Source organism: Suncus etruscus, chromosome 1 (assembly GCF_024139225.1).
Source record: "Suncus etruscus isolate mSunEtr1 chromosome 1, mSunEtr1.pri.cur, whole genome shotgun sequence".
NCBI classification, from domain to species: Eukaryota; Metazoa; Chordata; class Mammalia; order Eulipotyphla; family Soricidae; genus Suncus; species Suncus etruscus.
Window position 1 is genome coordinate 85906244 of NC_064848.1, and position 18244 is coordinate 85924487.

Sequence of the window (18244 nt, forward strand, 5' to 3'; positions counted from 1 at the left end):
TACCTGGAAATGCTCAGGTGTTACTCCTGGCTTTGCGCTCAGAATTGCTCCTGGCAGGGGACCATATGGGATGCCAGGACTTGAACCACCTTCTGTTTAAATCAACTGCATGAAAGGCAAACACCCTAGCACTATGCTATCTCTCAGGCCCCCTAGTTTTAATATTTTATCATACTTAGATAACCTATCTTGTTTAGAAAAATAACGTCGAAGACAGATATACCTCTAACCACCTTTTTTATACAATGAGTTCAATAGATCACTTTTTTAAAACACTTTGAAACTTCAACATTCCAACCCAATAAATGCAAAGAACAGTGGAGGAACTAAGGAAGACAAATGAAGTTGGGGATTTGGAGAAAAATACTGGTAAATTTCCAAGTCCACCAAAACACCTGGACCTTATAGATGAGAAACTAAAATCAAAACTTAAGGTTTTAGAAACAGAAATCAAGCAGTCACTAGCCTGCAAAATTAAGAATCTATAGATGAACAATTCAAACAACAACAACAAAAAACTCTTTCAGAAGATGAGATAATATAAACAAACGAAACTGAAATAACTAAAAAAACATGTTAGCAAGCTAGTAACTGAATTACACAAGTAGAGAACACATAGGTGAACTTGAAGACAAATTACAAGCCAGTATTGATAAAGAAGTCAAAGAATAAAGAAAGACAAAACAGTGGAAGAAAATGTAAGGTATTTAATGAACAAAGACAAAAGAAATAATCTCTGAAATATAGAACTACCTGAAGGGAAGGAAAAAGGGTAAAGGGAAGAACAAGTAGTGAGAAGATAATAGCAGGAAACTTCCCAACTATCTGGAAAGGGGCTGCAGTACAAATCTAAGAGGCAAAAGGAGTGACAAGCAATAGACCCTAACAGAACAACACCAAGACATATAGTAATCCAAATGACAAAACAAAACAAAAAGAAAGACTCTTTAAACCAGTAAGGGAAGGGCTGGAGTGGTGGTGCAGCTGTAGGGCATTTGCCTTACATGCGCTAACCTAGGCTGGACTGTGGTTCGATTCCCCAATGTCCCATAAGGTCGGTTCCTCCAAGCCAGGAGTGATTTCTGAGTGCATAGCCAATAGTAACCCCTGAGCATCACTGGGTGTGGCCCCAAAATTAACAAACCAAAAAAGCAGTAAGGGAGAAGAAAAACGGCAAGTTTAAAGAAAAGAACATCAGGATCAAAGCAGATCTTCTATTTGAAACAGTCAAGGTAAGAAAAGCATGGAATGACATATTCAAATTACTGAATGAAAGAAACTTTCACTTTCAACCTAGAGTTCACTACTCAGTAAATCTCTCATTTACCTGGGAGGAACGTTCTCAGACAAAAAGAACTTGCAATATTCGTGCTAACCAAATTGACTCTAAATGAACTACTCAAAGATCAATGATATAAACTAAATACCTAATTGTAACAGCAACAACTCTACACAATATAATGGTACAACAGCCCTTTCTGTCAATAGTTTCCGTAAGTGTGAATGGACTAAGCTTTCTCTTCAAATGGCACAGAGTAGGGGCCGGAGCAGAGGCACAAGCAGTAGGGCATTTACTTCACACACGCTAACCTAGGACGGACCATGGGTCGATTCCATATAAAAAAATCCCGGCGACCCATAGGGTCCTGCAAGCCAGGAGTGATTTCTGAGTGCATGGCCAGGAGTAACCCCTGAGTGTCACTGAGTGGGGCTCAAAAAAAAAAGCAAAACAACAACAACAAAAGGTACAGAGTAGCAGGTTACATCAGGAAACAAAACCCAGCTATCTGCTGTCTGTAGGAAATACACTTAAAAGTGGTTCTTATATTTAAAAGTATAAGAAAGACCCAGGCTTAGAATAAAAAGATGGAAAACAAGTATACAAGCTACCAGAAAACAATAGAAATCTGGGACAGCCATACTTGCATAAGACCAAATTATAGTCAACCTCAAGAAAGTGCTTAGAGACAAAGATAAATGCTAAATAATGATCAGGGAAACAATAGACCAAGAAGTACTAACTCTGACCAACATTTATGTACCAATTGCAAACCCGGAAACATATATGGCTTTTGCTCACACACCTAGTGAAACAGATGAATAAAAATGTGATAGCAGTAGGATATTTAAACAGACCATTATCACCATTAGACAAATCCATAGGCAGAAAATAAGCACCAACTTGCTCCAGCGTAGGTTCACATGATACTCTGACAACTTGGAAATAGCAACACTTGCTTTCAGGGCAGGCCTTTGACATAGGATCTGTGTAAAAGCCAATATTTGTAAATAATGAAGCCTGAATGCGACAACCATGATTGAGGAGAACTTTTCCTGAGGCCATGAAGAAAGACTTTGGGGTTAGTCAACTTAATATGCCCGGAGCCTGTAGTTTGTCTTATGACATCCTATTTTTTAGGCCTAAGATTTTTTAATATTTTCTCCAACTTTTGCTGTGCCTATGCAAAAAACTACCAACCACCCTTGTTTATCTTTTAGATAGAGGCGCCCACTTTTTTCGTAGAATCTTGGGACAAGAATTGCTTTGTTTTACCTCTTATTTCTGCATTTTTTTTTTTTTTATAAAATTAAGAAGGGGGAACTAAAGAAAGTCTGGGGAACAGGAGCCAAATGTTCTCAGATACACTGGTGGAGAACAGAACTAAACATACATGTCAATGTCAACAACAATAGAATCAAGAGACCCAAATTATAAAAATCTAAACTTAAAATGGGCCTGGTTATACTGGCAGGACAGGAGGCAAAGAGTGGTGATATAGGTTTAACTCAGTTAACATTGGTGGGGGAGGATGACATTGTTGGTGGGATTGGTCTTGATTTATTGTATGTGTGAAATCAAACCATGAAGGACTTTGTAAATCACAATGGTTTCAATGAAATAAAATCAAAAATTAAAAAAAGATTAATCCTGCAGTGGGGCCTTCTACAAAATTTTAGTAGGAAAAATGTTCTCTTTACAGCCATTATTGTTACTATACACTTCTACATAGCATGTGTACCACTTGGCTAATGAACCAATTAAGCATGCAACAATTCGCTTCTCCATCAGGATTTAGGTTCTTCCTCCAGAAGATGGCCTTACAAGTTATTTTGAAGTTAAATGAAATACCTGTGACTGAGTTTCCAATATATGTCATGCCTCCTGGTGAAAGAATATAACTCCAGATGTTGAACAAGGACCAGCCTTCTCAATAATTTTAATGGTAAAATATGTTAATGTGTATTAGACAATGGACAAGCTACCTTATCCATTTTGTGATCTTACATATCTTTGCTTAGAATGAGAATAAGAAAGCAAAGTGATTTAGAGTCATAAAAATATTAAGTTAATAAGAATACAGTTATCATACTCTGACAAAATTTAAAGTTCTTCAAAAGAGAGAAAAACTATGAGCACTGCTGTTACCTTAATAACAAGGGGCCAGAGTGGTGGCGCAAGCGGTAAGGCGTCTGTCTTGTCCGATCTAACCTAGATCGGACCACGGTTTGATCACCTGGCATCCCATATGGTCCTCCAAGCTAGGAGCTATTTCTGAGCACATAGCCAGTAGTAACCCTTGAGCGTTACCGGGTGTGACCCCCCCAAAAACCAAAAAACAAACAAACAAACAACAACAACAACCACACAACAATAAAAAACCATGAATAGACAGGTATCAGCAATGTTCGATTTAGACTTAGTGCGAAACAGTGAAATTGCTTGAAAAATTCATGGCTTGTGAATTCTCAACTGCTACAGGTGGGTCAATACTGAACTAGGAGTCTAGTTGGAATTAGGTCAAACAAAAGCGTGCACATTTAGATATTGGAGTGTTATCACAGGAAATACCAAATGTGAACTCGTAAGAACAATGGTTGTATCTCATGGCCATATTCAAGGTCAATGACAAACCAACAGGCAAGAACTACTTAGGATATGGGGCACTTGCCCCAGGATGGGTGTGTAGGTTGGCCAAAATTCATCCTCCCTTCTTAAAGAAATATATGTGTGAATTCTGATATTGCTCCCTCCTCAAGGGATCAATTTATAGTCTCACTGTGAGATTCCAAGAGAGGGGATATTTTATTTAGTTCATACTTCAAAAGCTCATCAGTTTCTGGTATCACATTTCTCCAGCAAGTTGAAGCAAAACTATTGCAGCTACATTCCAAGAATCTGTTCTCTTACTCTCCATTGTAATGCTACTGCTAGGATTAAGTGAGGGAGATTCCTGTCATCTTGGACTGAAACACAAAATACTTTTCCCATAGGAAAAAATGTGGTACATAGAATAGATTTTGATGAATCAGTCCCAAAATTATTTTACATATGTTATAGTTGGGGGACTCAGTCGATCAATTATGCTATATTTCAATAGGAAACGTTTTAAGTACATAAATAAAAATTGGGTTATATTTTATAGGTGAAGACTCCCTATTCTTTTTTTTTTGTTTGTTTAGTTTGTTTTGTTTTTTGGGCCACACCCATTTGATGCTCAGGGGTTACTCCTGGCTACGCGCTCAGAAATCGCCCCTGGCTTGGGGGGACCTTATGGGACGCTGGGGGATTGAACTGCAGTCCGTTCCTTGGCTAGCGCTTGCAAGGCAGACACCTTACCTCTAGTGCCACCTTGCCGGCCCCGTCTCCCTATTCTTAAATATAAAGCCAACTCCTTAGTAGTGAATGCTTACCACTACATATTATCAAGTCGAACATTTACTTAACCTATTTCTTTTTCTTTTGTTTTGTTTTTGGGCCACACCCGGTGGTGTTCAGGGGTTACTCCTGGATCTGCACTCAGAAATCACACCTGGCAGGCTCGGAGGACCATATGGGATGCTAGGATTCGAATCACTGTCTGTGGGCCCGGAGAGATAGTACAGCGGTGTTTGCCTTGTAAGCAGCCTATCCAGGACCAAAGGTGGTTGGTTCGAATCCCGGTGTCCCATATGGTCCCCCGTGCCTGCCAGGAGCAATTTCTGAGCAGACAGCCAGGAGTAACCCCTGAGCAACGCCGGGTGTGGCCCAAAAACCAAACAAAAAAAACCAAAAACAAACAAACAAACAAACAAACAAAAAAACCCGAATCACTGTCCTGGGTTGGCTGAATGCAAGGCAAACACCTTACCACTGTGCTATCTCTCTCCTGCCTGCACTTAACCTATTTCTGATAAATATTGAAGTTATCATCAATTATAGCTGATATCCAAGTCTGAGAGTACTAAAAAATAATGACCCTCTTTGCTTCCTTAACAAAGAAAGGATTCCACCTTTACATGTGGGACAATTCTGGACACACAAATGATATTTTGGTATTTCTCAAATAAACTCTGAGCTGCAAAGATGACCTAGGACAAGAGACCTAGCTCTTATCTTACAATTATGACAGGAAGTTATTCTTCACTTGGAATTACTAAGGTACTTTCAAAATAAAAATAATGCCTGGTCTCAGCCCAGTAATGAATCAGAATCTCTGAGTGTATTTTTAAGATGGTCCATCCCTAATGATCCTGTCATTCCAGAGAGAGGCCCTCCATTTGGAGGGCTTGTGAAAGCAAATGTTTTAGGGCTCAGCACAGAAGCTTCTGATTCACACTGGGTGAAAAGTTTGCAAAGTCCCATCATTGCAGCTGCAACTGGTCCAAGGACTACACTTTCAAAACATTGTATTTACTAATCTCTCTGGTCTAACTGGGAGCCAAATTCAGAAATTTTTCTTCCCTTGTTGGTATAAAGACAACACTGGAATAGAATGCCACACTCCCTTGGGTTTTTCCCTATGCTCCTGTTTAGCTGCTTGATGTTAGACAACGACATTTGCCACTGCATCTGTTATCTTTCCTTGTGAGGAATAAGCAAGGTAACATGGGGGAAGAGATTTGGTTCTGTAGTTAGCACAAAGTAGATCTATGTTAAAACAATGAATAAAACAAAAAGCTGTATTTTGAGCTCTTTGCTATGATTCATCCTGTGCATTACAGATGAAATCTACTGAGTTCTAGAAATAAGTTCTATAAGTTATGTTATGTTACATATAAAACTTTGATTAAAATCAACGAATAGATACACAACAGCTGAACACTACAGGTGAATCTACTGAGTTCATAAAGTCCCACAATTTATGATATGTATGAAACTTCATTTGGTTAAAATCAATGAACAAATAAACAATGGTCACTTTTTGTTCTTATGTGCAACCAGGCAGCAACATTTTGAACATAACATGTCCAATGGGAATATACTCAGCTTCCCAACTCACATTTTCCCATGGAAATAAAAATAGAAAACAAAGAAAGATTAGATTATAATTAGTTTCTCTGTTTAATTTTGACCAAACTGAATTTAGTACCTAGGTATGGGTTATTTTCCTGGCAGATTTTATTATATTGTTTAGCTATTTCTTGTGACCTGAAAATCAAATAAATCATAAACTGTCAGTATTAGAGGGGCCTTGGAGTTCAGTGAGTCTATCCACCCACTCTAGGAATGCTGCTAAAAATACTTCTAATATGTCATAAGTGGTCCACTCTCTTCTCGAACACTCAAAGAAAATGCACTGTTTCCCCAACCCTCTACCAGAGAGCCGACTCACTGCTAGATTCGTTCCCCACTTGTGAGCAAAGATCTTTATTTAATTTTTACATCCTTGGTCCTAGTGCTGTTCTCTAGAGTGCCCAAATATGTCTTTATCTCTCTTCTAAATGACAACATTTAAAGTAGCCTGAAATAGCACCAACATCTTCCTTGCCTTTTCCTTCTCTAAACATTTTGTTTTCCCCCAACCCTCCTAAACAGTCTAACCATCACAACATTCAGATCTTTAACAACTCTGGTTTTCCTTCTGTGGACAAAACTTACCTTGAGAAAAATGCCATACTCATATGCTACATGTTTACAACATTGTGTCATTACCAATAAAAAATCATATAAATAGTAAGAACAAAAAAAGAGTTTCTTTACAGAGTTTCTAAGACCTGGAAGCTACAAAACTATGTTGCAGGAACTGAGACATCAGAGCAGGAATAACCTGGAAGTGGGTCATCTGACTCCCACAGCCCTTTTCAAACAGAAATGTCCTGTTATCTCTTGAATTTTCAAAGCACTCCCCTGCTCTCTCTCCAAGGCAGACTAAGTAAAAGGAAAATCATTATCTTACTTTCTGCGAAACATTTCTGCAAATATACAGCCAACACTCCAGAGATCCACGGGGGTGGCGTAGCTGGACTGAAGCAAGACTTCTGGAGCTCTGTACCACAGTGTGACAACCTGCAACACAAATGGATCAGGTGTTATTGAGGAATTCTACTAGGTTTAACAACCAACTTCAATCATATACAAAGATGCTAAACAGAAGCTGTAAACAACTAGGAATTGTTACTAATAGGCCACGAAATTAATTGTATCCACAATCAGTGATATCACCTTAGACTGTGAATCTTACTAGGATGGAAAAATCAATGAGAAAATAAAGCCAAGACTTAAAACAAATATTGGCAGTAGTATCAATTCCAGCACAGTTCCAGTTTAGTATTACTGAGAACCCTGAAGATAATTTCAATTGGAGGATGGGGAACAGTCTACAGAGTGCCCAGACAGGTCAAAACTGCTCTTATCCGGGGCTAGAGCGCAGCAGTAGGGCATTTGCCTTGCATGTGGCTGATTTAGCATGGACCATGGTTAGATCTCCTGGCATCCCATATGGTCTCCCAAGTCAGGAGCGATTTCTGAGCGCTGAGCCAGGAGTAACCCCTGAGTGTTACCGGGTGTGCCCCCGCAAAAAACCCTGCGCTTATTACTGAACATGTGGGAAGTCAAATTAAAGTCTCCTTTAGTATTAACCTTTTCAGACAACCCTCCCCCCCAAATCCCCAAGGGAGATAAAAGAAAAAAGATGAAGAACTTATGTGGGCCAAAGAGATAGTACAGACGTTAATGCACTGCCCCATATCTGGTTTGAATCCCAGAAGCTATATCTGATCCCTTGAGCAACACCATGGTCACTTCTGAGCAGTCAAGAAAAAGTGATAGGGCAATTTGCTTTGCACGCGACTGACCCAGGATAGAACACAGTTCAATCCCCTGGTGTCCCATAAGGTCCCCCAAGCCAGGAGTGATATCTGAGTGCATGGCCCAAAAATAGAAAACAAACAAAGGGAATAACCAGTGAGCATTGCTGGGCGTAGCCACAAAGGAAACCCATCTTACCCCCTGAAAATAACAGAGCACATATAACCAAATTGTCTGTATAATATGCAAAAAATTCATCCAGAAGAAAGATTCCAAATGGAAGAACCCCATTTAATAGAGTAGTGTAAAATAATAGATGAATCAAACACAACCATAATTATTTTTGCCATGTGGAGAGGTGAGGACAACATTAAGGCCTCAGGTTTCTAGGAGAACATCGGGGTTTCATATGCATCTTTTGTGTGTGAGTCGAGGAACCAGACATTCTAAGGTGCCTGAAAGTAAGATAATATTCTTTTGTTTTATCTAAATCTTCTAAAATTCTGCTTCAAGTACTTTGATGCTGTAGTGTACTTAGTACACTGAGATTGTGGTAGCAATCTCAGAAGTTGCTGACATCAATTCTCTTCTTTCTCTGTATACAATTCTCCCCCAATCAAGGGACAGATGAAGTCTAATTCTTCCATTGTTCACCGAGTTACCCTCACTTTAGTAACTTGCTTGACCAAAAACATGATGACTGGGACTATCAAGCCAGGTCATAAGAAACTTAAGTTGAGGCAAAATTTTGAACACTTGTTCATCGGTCCTTCCTCTTAGAATCTAGCTGCTTTGCAATGAGAAGTCCATGAAGATTTTTGTTGCTATTGTCATACCTGGCGATGCTCAGGGTTACTTCTGGCTCAGGAATTATTCTAGGTAGTGCTTCGAGGAACATATGGGATGCTGGGATCAAACCCAGGTTGATCACGTGTAAGGCAAGGGCCTTACCTGCTGTATTATCATTCTGGCCCTGCCCATGAAAATTTTCCAGTTATAGCTCTGACTGAGCTCTTAGCCGTGTGAGTGAGCATCTTTAAAAACACAATGTCAACTTGTCCTCAGAGAAGTAACTGCCGGGATATCACAGGGAGCAGAACTGTCCTACTGAGCCTAGTCAATAGACAGGCTTATTGGTAAAAAAAATAATTGTTGGTTTTTAAGTTTTAAGGCAAAGCAGTATCTAACTGAAACAGGATTAATCTTAGAATGTTTTGTTTTAAAAGTCATACAAGGAGTTAAATTTTATTTAAGGAATATCTGATTACTATCTAATAGAGTGATAGCAATGGAAATGAAATTGTCTTAAGAAAATACACAAGCACATAATACCAAAACCCTGGTTATCATTTGGCTTCAGTGTATTTTCCCAGTATGACTTCCTCCAGCACTTTCATATCCCTACAGCTTATGAGACCATATTACTGGCTTTTCACATGTGATCTACCTCAGAATCTTCAGTGGGGTTTTAGAAAAATGCAGGTGTTGGGACTTTATCTTGCCCCTACTGAGTTACAACACCATGGACGAATCCCTAGTGTTCTTTTACTGAAAAAAAAAAAAGTTCATATATTTATACAATAGAACATATTAATATGTTTAGAAACTACCCTTTTATGCCCTTTTAAATTTCAGTTACCACTCAAAATGAATAACAGCAAATGTTAAAAAACACTAATAACAATGGCCATACAATCATTTAATGCCTTTATTAAATTAATAATAGTATTATAATAGTTTTCCTGATGTACCATCCTTGTCTTCCTGGATTAATTTCCTTCTTTTGGGGGGTGTTGGGTCACACCTGGTGGCGTTCAGGGGTTGCTCTTGGCTCTGTGCTCAGAAATCGCTCCTAGCAGGCTTGGGGGAAAATTTGGGATGCAGAGGATCAAACTTGGGTCCATCCAGGGTCAACAGCATGTTCTAATCTAATATGAGATGAGTATTCCCCCCATTTTTTAATTTTTATTTTATTTTATTTTATTATTTTGGTTTTTGGGTCACACCCGGAAGTGCTCAGGGGCCACTCCTGGCTCTATGCTCAGAAATCACTCCTGGCAGGATTGGGGGACCATATGGGATGCCAGGAATCAAACCACCAACTTTCTGCATGCAAGGCAAATGCCTTACCTCCATGCTATCTCTCCGGCACCTAGTATACCCTTTCTTAAAATAAAATACTGTACTTTTTTTGTTTGTTTGTTTTTTGGGTCACACCTGGTGACGCTCAGGGGTCACTCTTGACTATGCGCTCAGAAATCGCTCTTGGCTTTGGGGGACCATATGAAATGCGAGGGGATCAAACTGTGGTCTGTCCTAGGCTAGCACATGCAAGGCAAACACCCTACCACTTGCACCACCGCTCTGGCCCCAAAATACTATAATTTTATAAACTTTCTTTTAGATTTCCCCCTTTAAATTTTCTTAATTTTCTTCATTCTAATTAAATTCTCCATTTTTGTAGGTTTTCCCTATTCTTGTTGTTTGTTTGTTTGTTTTTGGGTCACACCCGGCAGTACTCAGGCGTTACTCCTGGTTCTACGCTCAGAAATCGCTCCTGGCAGGCTCGGGGGATCATATGGGATGCTGAGATTCGAACCACCATCCTTCTGCATGTAAGGCAAACTCCTTACCTCCATGCTATCTCTCCGGCCCCGGTTTTCCCTATTCTATGTATTCCACTTATTCTATATAAACTCCAAAATATATTAGCAAAGAGTTAAATATAAAGTGTTAACAATTACAGAAAGACATGATGATTATGACAATGAGACCCAAGTACAAAATAAAACTGAATGCTATTATGTTAGAGGCTAGAGTTAAAAAACTTAAGTAAATGAGAACAGGGATTAGATTATGTAGAATTAAATAATTTAAATTTCTTGAATTATTTAGGTTAAAATCATATAGCAATCTATCATCACAAACTAGTGCTTATTAAGTTATTTTACAATAATTCCATTGCCATTTTGTTGGAGCAAGCAACATGAAGTAAATTTGTGATGTGCCAGCTAAGGGGGTAGGTGTGAGGGGTCAGAAGGAATCATGGGACATTGGTGGAGGTAAGGTTACTATGGTGGTGCGATTGGTGTTGAAACATTGCAAGCTCGAAACAACTGTACTATGAACAACTTTGTAAATCATGGTGTTTTAATAGAAAAAAATTTTTTGGGCCACACCCGTTTGATGCTCAGGGATTACTCCTGGCTAAGCACTCAGAAATTGCCCCTGGCTTGGGGGGACCATATGGGACGCCGGGGGATCAAACTGCAGTCCTTCCTTGGCTAGCGCTTGCAAGGCAGACACCTTACCTCTAGCACCATCTCACTGGCCCCAGAATATTTTAAAAAAGGAATAGAACATTGGTGCTCAAGACATAATAGAGTAGGCAGGGCATTTACCTTGAATGTGACTAACCTGGATTTGGTATCTAGTATCCTATATTATCCCCTGAGCACCACACCACCAGGAGTGATTTCTGAGTGCAGAGCCAGAAGTAATTCCTGAGCACCATTGGGTGCACTTCTCCCAGTGTACAATACTAAGTAATTAAAAAAGCAATTATATAAAATAATATATATATAGATGTCATTATATACATAATGAAGAATATGAATACATATATAAAGAAGAATATAGGCAAGAACTAAATACATGGTGAGACAGAGCATGACTAAGATGAGAAATAGCCATATTATAAAAAATTGTCTTTCCTTATCTACATATTCTGAAAAACAACATATGGGTAGCTTTAAACTTAAAATCCAATTGAGGGGAGCAATGAATGCAATATATAAATATCACATTTAGAAATCAATGACAAAGGTGGTTTCTAATGATAACAATGAAGTTGTCTACTGAGTAAAGATAGTAATAGGAACTATGAAGTGTTCGGTGGTTGGAGCCAGCTGGAACTAAAGCAAACATGATGTTTCTTATAATCATTACATATATTAACAGCTTCTAGAGGTGCTGAATGGATTTGGCAACAGGAGGAGAAGCGGAAGGTTGGGGCGGGGGTTGGGGTAGAAACTCAAGGATATTTACACAAGTGGATGTATCTGTTTAAACTGCTTTGATCTCTATTCACAATTTCTTGAACTAGTTCAATAACAGTACTAAGATAAAGGAGAGCCAAGGCCAAGTTTGACTCAAAATTCATGTCAGAGTAAACTATTCTTGTTTAATATTTAACAGTCTTTATTCATGCATCCTTTCACCAAGATTGTGGAAAAATTTTGTAGATGTTATCTGATTCATTCTTATTCGATGACTACATAGTCAAAGAGAATAAAAGCATGTTATGAGAACTATTGATATTAGACATTTTCCTTTTTGCCTTATGGATGCCCTGGGATGGTATCGGCCATTTGTCTCCAGCCTCTTTCTGAATTCAGCCAACGGTAAACCTAGGCAGGAGTTCAGAAGAGAGGAAGGAGGGGGCAGTTTCCTGAACTCTCCATCTCTTCCAGCAAGTCTGACAAGGGCTGCTGTGGGCCTCTCACAGGACCTGTTGTATGTAACAGCTTTCATTTTACTTCAGGTAACAAATGATGCAACTGAGACTGAAATACAGCATCATCCAGTGAACTTTCCCTAATCTCATGCTGTAAAGAGTATCTCTGTAAGCCTGCCTTTCAATAATCTTATTTTGAGGGTGCCAACTATTTTCTGTTTAAACACTGACTAATAAATCCAGTTTGCAAATGCACACACCTAGAGAAGGAAACAACTCGAAGTGTGAATGATGTAAAATAAAGGTTCAATTTCTTGAAATAACTCAGAATTCTTTATATAGTTAAAGCCATGGTAAAAGCTGTTAATTTGCAACATACCAGTAAGTCTTTAGCATATTGTACTTTTTAATCTACAGAATCCAAGTTTGCAAAGTAAAAATAAAAATTAGTGATAACTGCAATAATTTTTCATAAAGGATTTCAAAATCCAATTTGTTAAAATGATATACTTAAATTAAGAATATTACAAATAGAATTCTAATTTTAATATGCACAGTTCTGTTATTTTAAGGCCATGCAAATGTTAACTATTAAGCACTAAACACCAATGAAACCAACACATAAATACTTTGCAACAAATTATTATATGATCTGAAATGGACTCATTTATTCATATTTAATTATGGTTTTGGTCCATACCCTGCAGTTGCTCAGGGCTTACTCTTGGCTCTGTGCTCAGGGATCACTATACTATTCCTCTAGTCCCCAACAGACTCATTTTCTTCCTAGCTAAAGATGAGAAGATATTTTGACATGATATAAAAAAATGACCACAGTCTGTAAGAAGACAGACTCCTCTGCCTAGAATACAGTCAATATCTATCTTGACCCCTATGCTGCATTCACACAGCTGTCTGTCCTTCCCCAGGACAGAGGGCTATTCTGCTCACATGAGGATGCTGGCTCCTATTTAGATATACTCATTTCCAGCCACCTGACTGTTATAAATGACACTGGTGAAGTCAGATCCCAAGATGCAGAAGTCACTGGTGAGGTCGGATCCCGGGCAAGTAGAATACTCACAAAGAAGCATCCACCAGCTACTTGAGGGGAGTAACTCAGTTTACTGTAAGTGGGAAATGGATATTTATATTAGGGGAGAGTGTGAACTCTGTGTCAGCCAATCAGGTAGGATGTGGGATCAAAACAATGTGTGTGCTTCTGTGTTTGGGGAAGACAGAGTAAGGGGATTAGGGTAAGCAGGATATGTGCTAAGGTGGGTGACTGTTCCTTCTCTGATCCTCTCTGTGGAATAATAATGTTTTCTAGAATCTGTTTGCAGGTCTGTATCCTCATATCACTTCCTCCAAGCTCTCCCAGGAGATGATCACTCTCTCCAGGATTTCCACTTTTATAGCACTTAAACCATTCTCTTTTGAATGTGTTCATTGGCCATATCTGGATTCTGCTCAGTCATTATGTGAAGATGTAATACAGACATGCACCACAGGGAACTGTCAGGGGCAGTAATGAAGGAGCACAGAAGTAAGATTCTTTGGGGGCTGGAGAGATGGCATGGAGGCAAGGCAAACGATTTGCCTACAGGAGATCAGTGGTTCAAATCCCAGCATCCTATAAGGTCCCCCGAGCCTGCTGGGGGCGATTTCGAAGCGGAGAGCCAGAAGTAACCCCTGAGCACTGCTGGGTGTGACCAAAAAAAAAAAAAAAAGATTCTTTGGACTAAAAAAAAAAATACAAGGATATGAGCATAACACTCAGTAACTCAGCAGTTATCCAGCCAGTACTGAGTAACTGTATTTCTTCAAACAAGAAACCAACTCTGGGGAAGGAGGAGGGGCTGAAGCTGACTCAGCTTGGAGGATGTGCAAGAAAACTCAAAGGCAATGCACAGAGACAGTGAACAGAGATGATGTTTCTCCAAGTAGGGACAAAGAACATCTCTGGGAAGAACCACACAGTCAACAGTTGTTGTTGCTGTCCTATCTCTGTGTCAAAAAGAGGGGTGATAGTGCCCATGAAAAGGCAGCAGATTCAGGCTTCTATCCTTTTTCTAAAAATAATTATTTATTTATTTAAGCACCATGGTTACAAACATGTTCGTAATTGGGTTTCAGCCAGAAATGTACATCCCTTCACCAGAGCAACTTTCCCACCACCAATGTCCCCCCCCCATTTCTAGCCTCCCCATTCCCTGCTTGTTTTTTGCGATAGGCATTATATTCTCTGTACTATCATGATAGTTGTTAGTGTAGTTATTTCTCTAACTGTACTTACTACTCTTTCTGTCCTTTTGTGATACCAGTATCACTTAGTTCTTCTTTCTGAGTCTCACACTTCTCTCTTATTTTGTTATCATGTAAATAAATAGATGCATCTAAATGATTTGTGGGGGCTGGAGTGATAGCACAGTGGTAGGGCATTTGCCTTGCACACAGGCAACCTGGTATGGACTTGGGTTTGATCCCTAGCATCTCACATGGTCTCTTAAGCCTGCCAGAAGAAAATTCTGAGCACAAAGCCAGGAGTAATCCCTGAGCCCTGCTGGGTGTGGCCCCCAAACCAAAAGTAAACAAGAACCAAACAAAAGAAAAAAAATTTTGTGGTAGGGATCAAGAGTTTAAAAATCTATGGTAGCTTCAATGCGTTCATGTGAGTCATTCTGAGATTTACCACTTTAGTCCTGTTGGGGTGGTCACCAGTTAGAAAAGAAGAATGCCATAAAAAGTGATTGAAGGATTCTGGATGTGTGTTTTGGGCAGAGATTTCCATGCAAAAAGCTAAAGTCCTAGTGTTCTTCTCATTTTTCCATGATCAGGAGCTGTGGAAGGCTTTTTCCTCAGCCAGTTCCTTTAAATGAATGGCTTCCTCTAAGTTACATTTTCTGGCAGTTGATTTTCATAGGCACAAGCCCCAAGGAAGATCACATATGGACACCCACTCGCCACCCCCTGCATCTGGAACTCTGTGGAGTACTGAGCCACATACTGCACTCCTTTCTGGGTATCAGTATGTATAGCTCCACAGATACTTCCAATTCAACATGCATGCCCGTCTTCTAAACACTCTCCCTCCTCTTCTTCAGAGCACTCAGGATCAGGTTCAAGCCCAGTTTATTCACAGTGCCTCAGGATTTGGCTTCCACCCACCTCCTAACTTTCTGGCCCCATTTTGTGTCATATAAAAGCTTTCCTCACCCAGCTCAAAGGCTTTAGGTTGTTCAAATATGCATGCTGTGTCATGCCTCCAGACACTCCCAGATGCTGAGACCTTCATCTGGAATGTCCTTTCACAAAATTGCTCAAAATTTCTGTGAACCTCGCTTGGACCAGTGCTCCCAATAACAGCATTTAGACCCTTGTATCCCATTCACTGTATTTACTGCTTACTAGATCCAGAGCCAGTTGTTGGAGGATAAAGAGCATTTCTAAGTGAATTCTTCATTCCCAGCATATCCCAGAATGCTGTGTATAGCAGGCATAAAGTAATAAAGCTCCAATAAATGTTTGGTTAGCCAGAAGAGAGGAGAATAAAGATTTATAGGGTTAGTAGGGCTAATTTAGGGCTAATGCGGAGGGTTCTGTTATGGTACAAATTTAGAACACGTGGTCCTGTCCCATATCCACGTTAGGCATACAAAGAGTCTACTAATACCATCTTTAGTGAACAAGATAACTTTTTAATAAAGTGTGAGGACCATTTTATTTTGTAAAATGAAGTTTTAAAATGCCTGCCAGAGTCCATGTTTTCCTTCAGGCTGTACTGTTTAAATTTCATCTTGAACTTGAAACTTAAAATAGTTACCACTTGCTAAATGTCTATTATGTTTCAAGTAACAAACGTTTTCTCTTTTTAGCAGTACAGTATATAGTACTTTTGATTTTGACACTAAACAATCAAACACTTGATCTTTCTGCCTTCACCATAGAAACCAAGCAAATATTTGTAGACATTCCTTCAACATTCACAGATAAGTAGAAAGGAAAATTATTCTGAACACAGGATATGGTGAACTTCATAGCTCATCATTTCCTTTTAAAAGCTATTTTAACTCTTAAGAAAAACTTGTAAACTTTGAGAGGTCATATAATCATTCAGATTGGTAAGAGAAATCAAATTTGGACATTCTATGATGAAATAGTCAAATACCTTTAAATTCCTTCAAGTCTTCAAAATTCTTTCAAAATGAGCAGTGTGATGCTCATTTTAAATTGACTGTACATAAATTTACTTAACAAGCACTTGAAAGTTAGGTGATTGGTGCAAGTGAAGAGGGAAACTGAAAGTCTTAAGTTGAAGCTCAAATAATTCTTCCAAGTGATGTTGTCTTCCTCAACTGGGAAGAATTTGGAGAGCCTTAGCTGATAAGAACTACCAAGGCATGGAACTACCAAGGCATAGTTCCTACTCTTTAAAATAACCATAGTCATGCAATTTCAACTCATCTGGGATACACCTAAATGAATTTAAATTCTACTGTAGATACTAGGAGATGAGGATGGAGTTTAGAGGTAGAGCACGTGTTTCCCAAGTGTGATGACCCTAGTTGAAGTAATAGCATAGGAGAAAAACAAAACAAAACAAAAAAAACCAGAAGACTGCAGCTTCCACTATACATTGTACTTTTAAATATTAAATGCAAGAAATGAAGAAAATATGCTTCTGAAGATTAGAATGCTTCATACCATTCATTTTGCAAGATTAAAAATGAAAACAAAAAAGGGCAAACAACTCAAGAGGATTTAGAGAGCATCATTAGTAATCATGTTAAACAGGAGGTAACATTTCCTGACAATAAATGTCGGATGTTAAATGTTGGTTGGATTATTGTGGAATTTGTGTTTAAAGGACTTTCATTTTCGTTCTGTCTTGGGGGAAAGAAGTGGGTTAGGGAAGTAGGGAATGAAACAAAAGATCTAAAGTACTCGAAAATATTGACTTCCTCTATTTCATATACTCCTCAGTTCAATAGTTTAGAGCAAAAAGCAATCATAGCTTTAGAGATAAAGAAGCTGAAAGTCACCTAAGTTAGGTAACTTGACCAGTACCAGTCACTTGTTTGTAAATAGCAAAATCAAGATTTGAAGCAGAGTTTATATATACAGTTTATATTTCTTATGGAGGAGGCTGAATGACCACAGTCTTTTCATTTCTTTTCCTTTTAAAACAATGTTGGTTTAAGAGAAAAGCCGACCAAAGAAACTAAAGTTGTTTTATCTTCCCACCTAGAATAATGGTATCCTAAAGGATCTTACCATGACAGCTACAAATTGAGGGATAACAGTCACAGCTATGAAAATTGTTAGGTCCAAGTGAGGGCAGTGAATGTCTCCCTAACCACAATGCTCTCTCTTCACAGGGACGAGAAGTCTGGCACTATGAGTATAAGCATACTTCTGCTGACAAACATTTCCCTCCAGAACATTCCTTCCCTGGAGATCATATCATTGCCCTTCCCCCCAAACTTGTTCTTGTATTCCCTACTCTTCAAATGAAATAATCTAAATGAGTTCCCCAAGTCAGACTCTTTCTCAAACTCAGTCTTCTTCCACTTATGCAGATTCAATTTTCTTATTTTCATAAAAAAGCAAAATGCACAGTGACCTAGAGTTAGAGAAAAGTAATGAAAATAGAACAGAAAAAATTTCAGAGAATGTAAGTGATAATCTGAGAAACCACCTGCCATTGTCTAAGACAGTTCCTGAGTTAAAAACAAACGAAACTCATTTTGCATAAAATGTTTTCTGGTTTGAAGGTTCAA

The 18244-nt window shown here is 38.9% G+C and overlaps 1 protein-coding gene across 1 annotated transcript in view; it reads right to left on the minus strand.

Moving 5' to 3' along the window:
• Nucleotides 1-18244, minus strand: part of CDK6 (cyclin dependent kinase 6) — a 223271-nt gene that overhangs the window by 53514 nt on the left and 151513 nt on the right. Inside the window, exon 4 of the mRNA XM_049784870.1 lies at nt 7158-7267. Coding sequence (XP_049640827.1) covers nt 7158-7267 — 110 coding nt within the window. The remainder of the gene's footprint in view (nt 1-7157; nt 7268-18244) is intronic.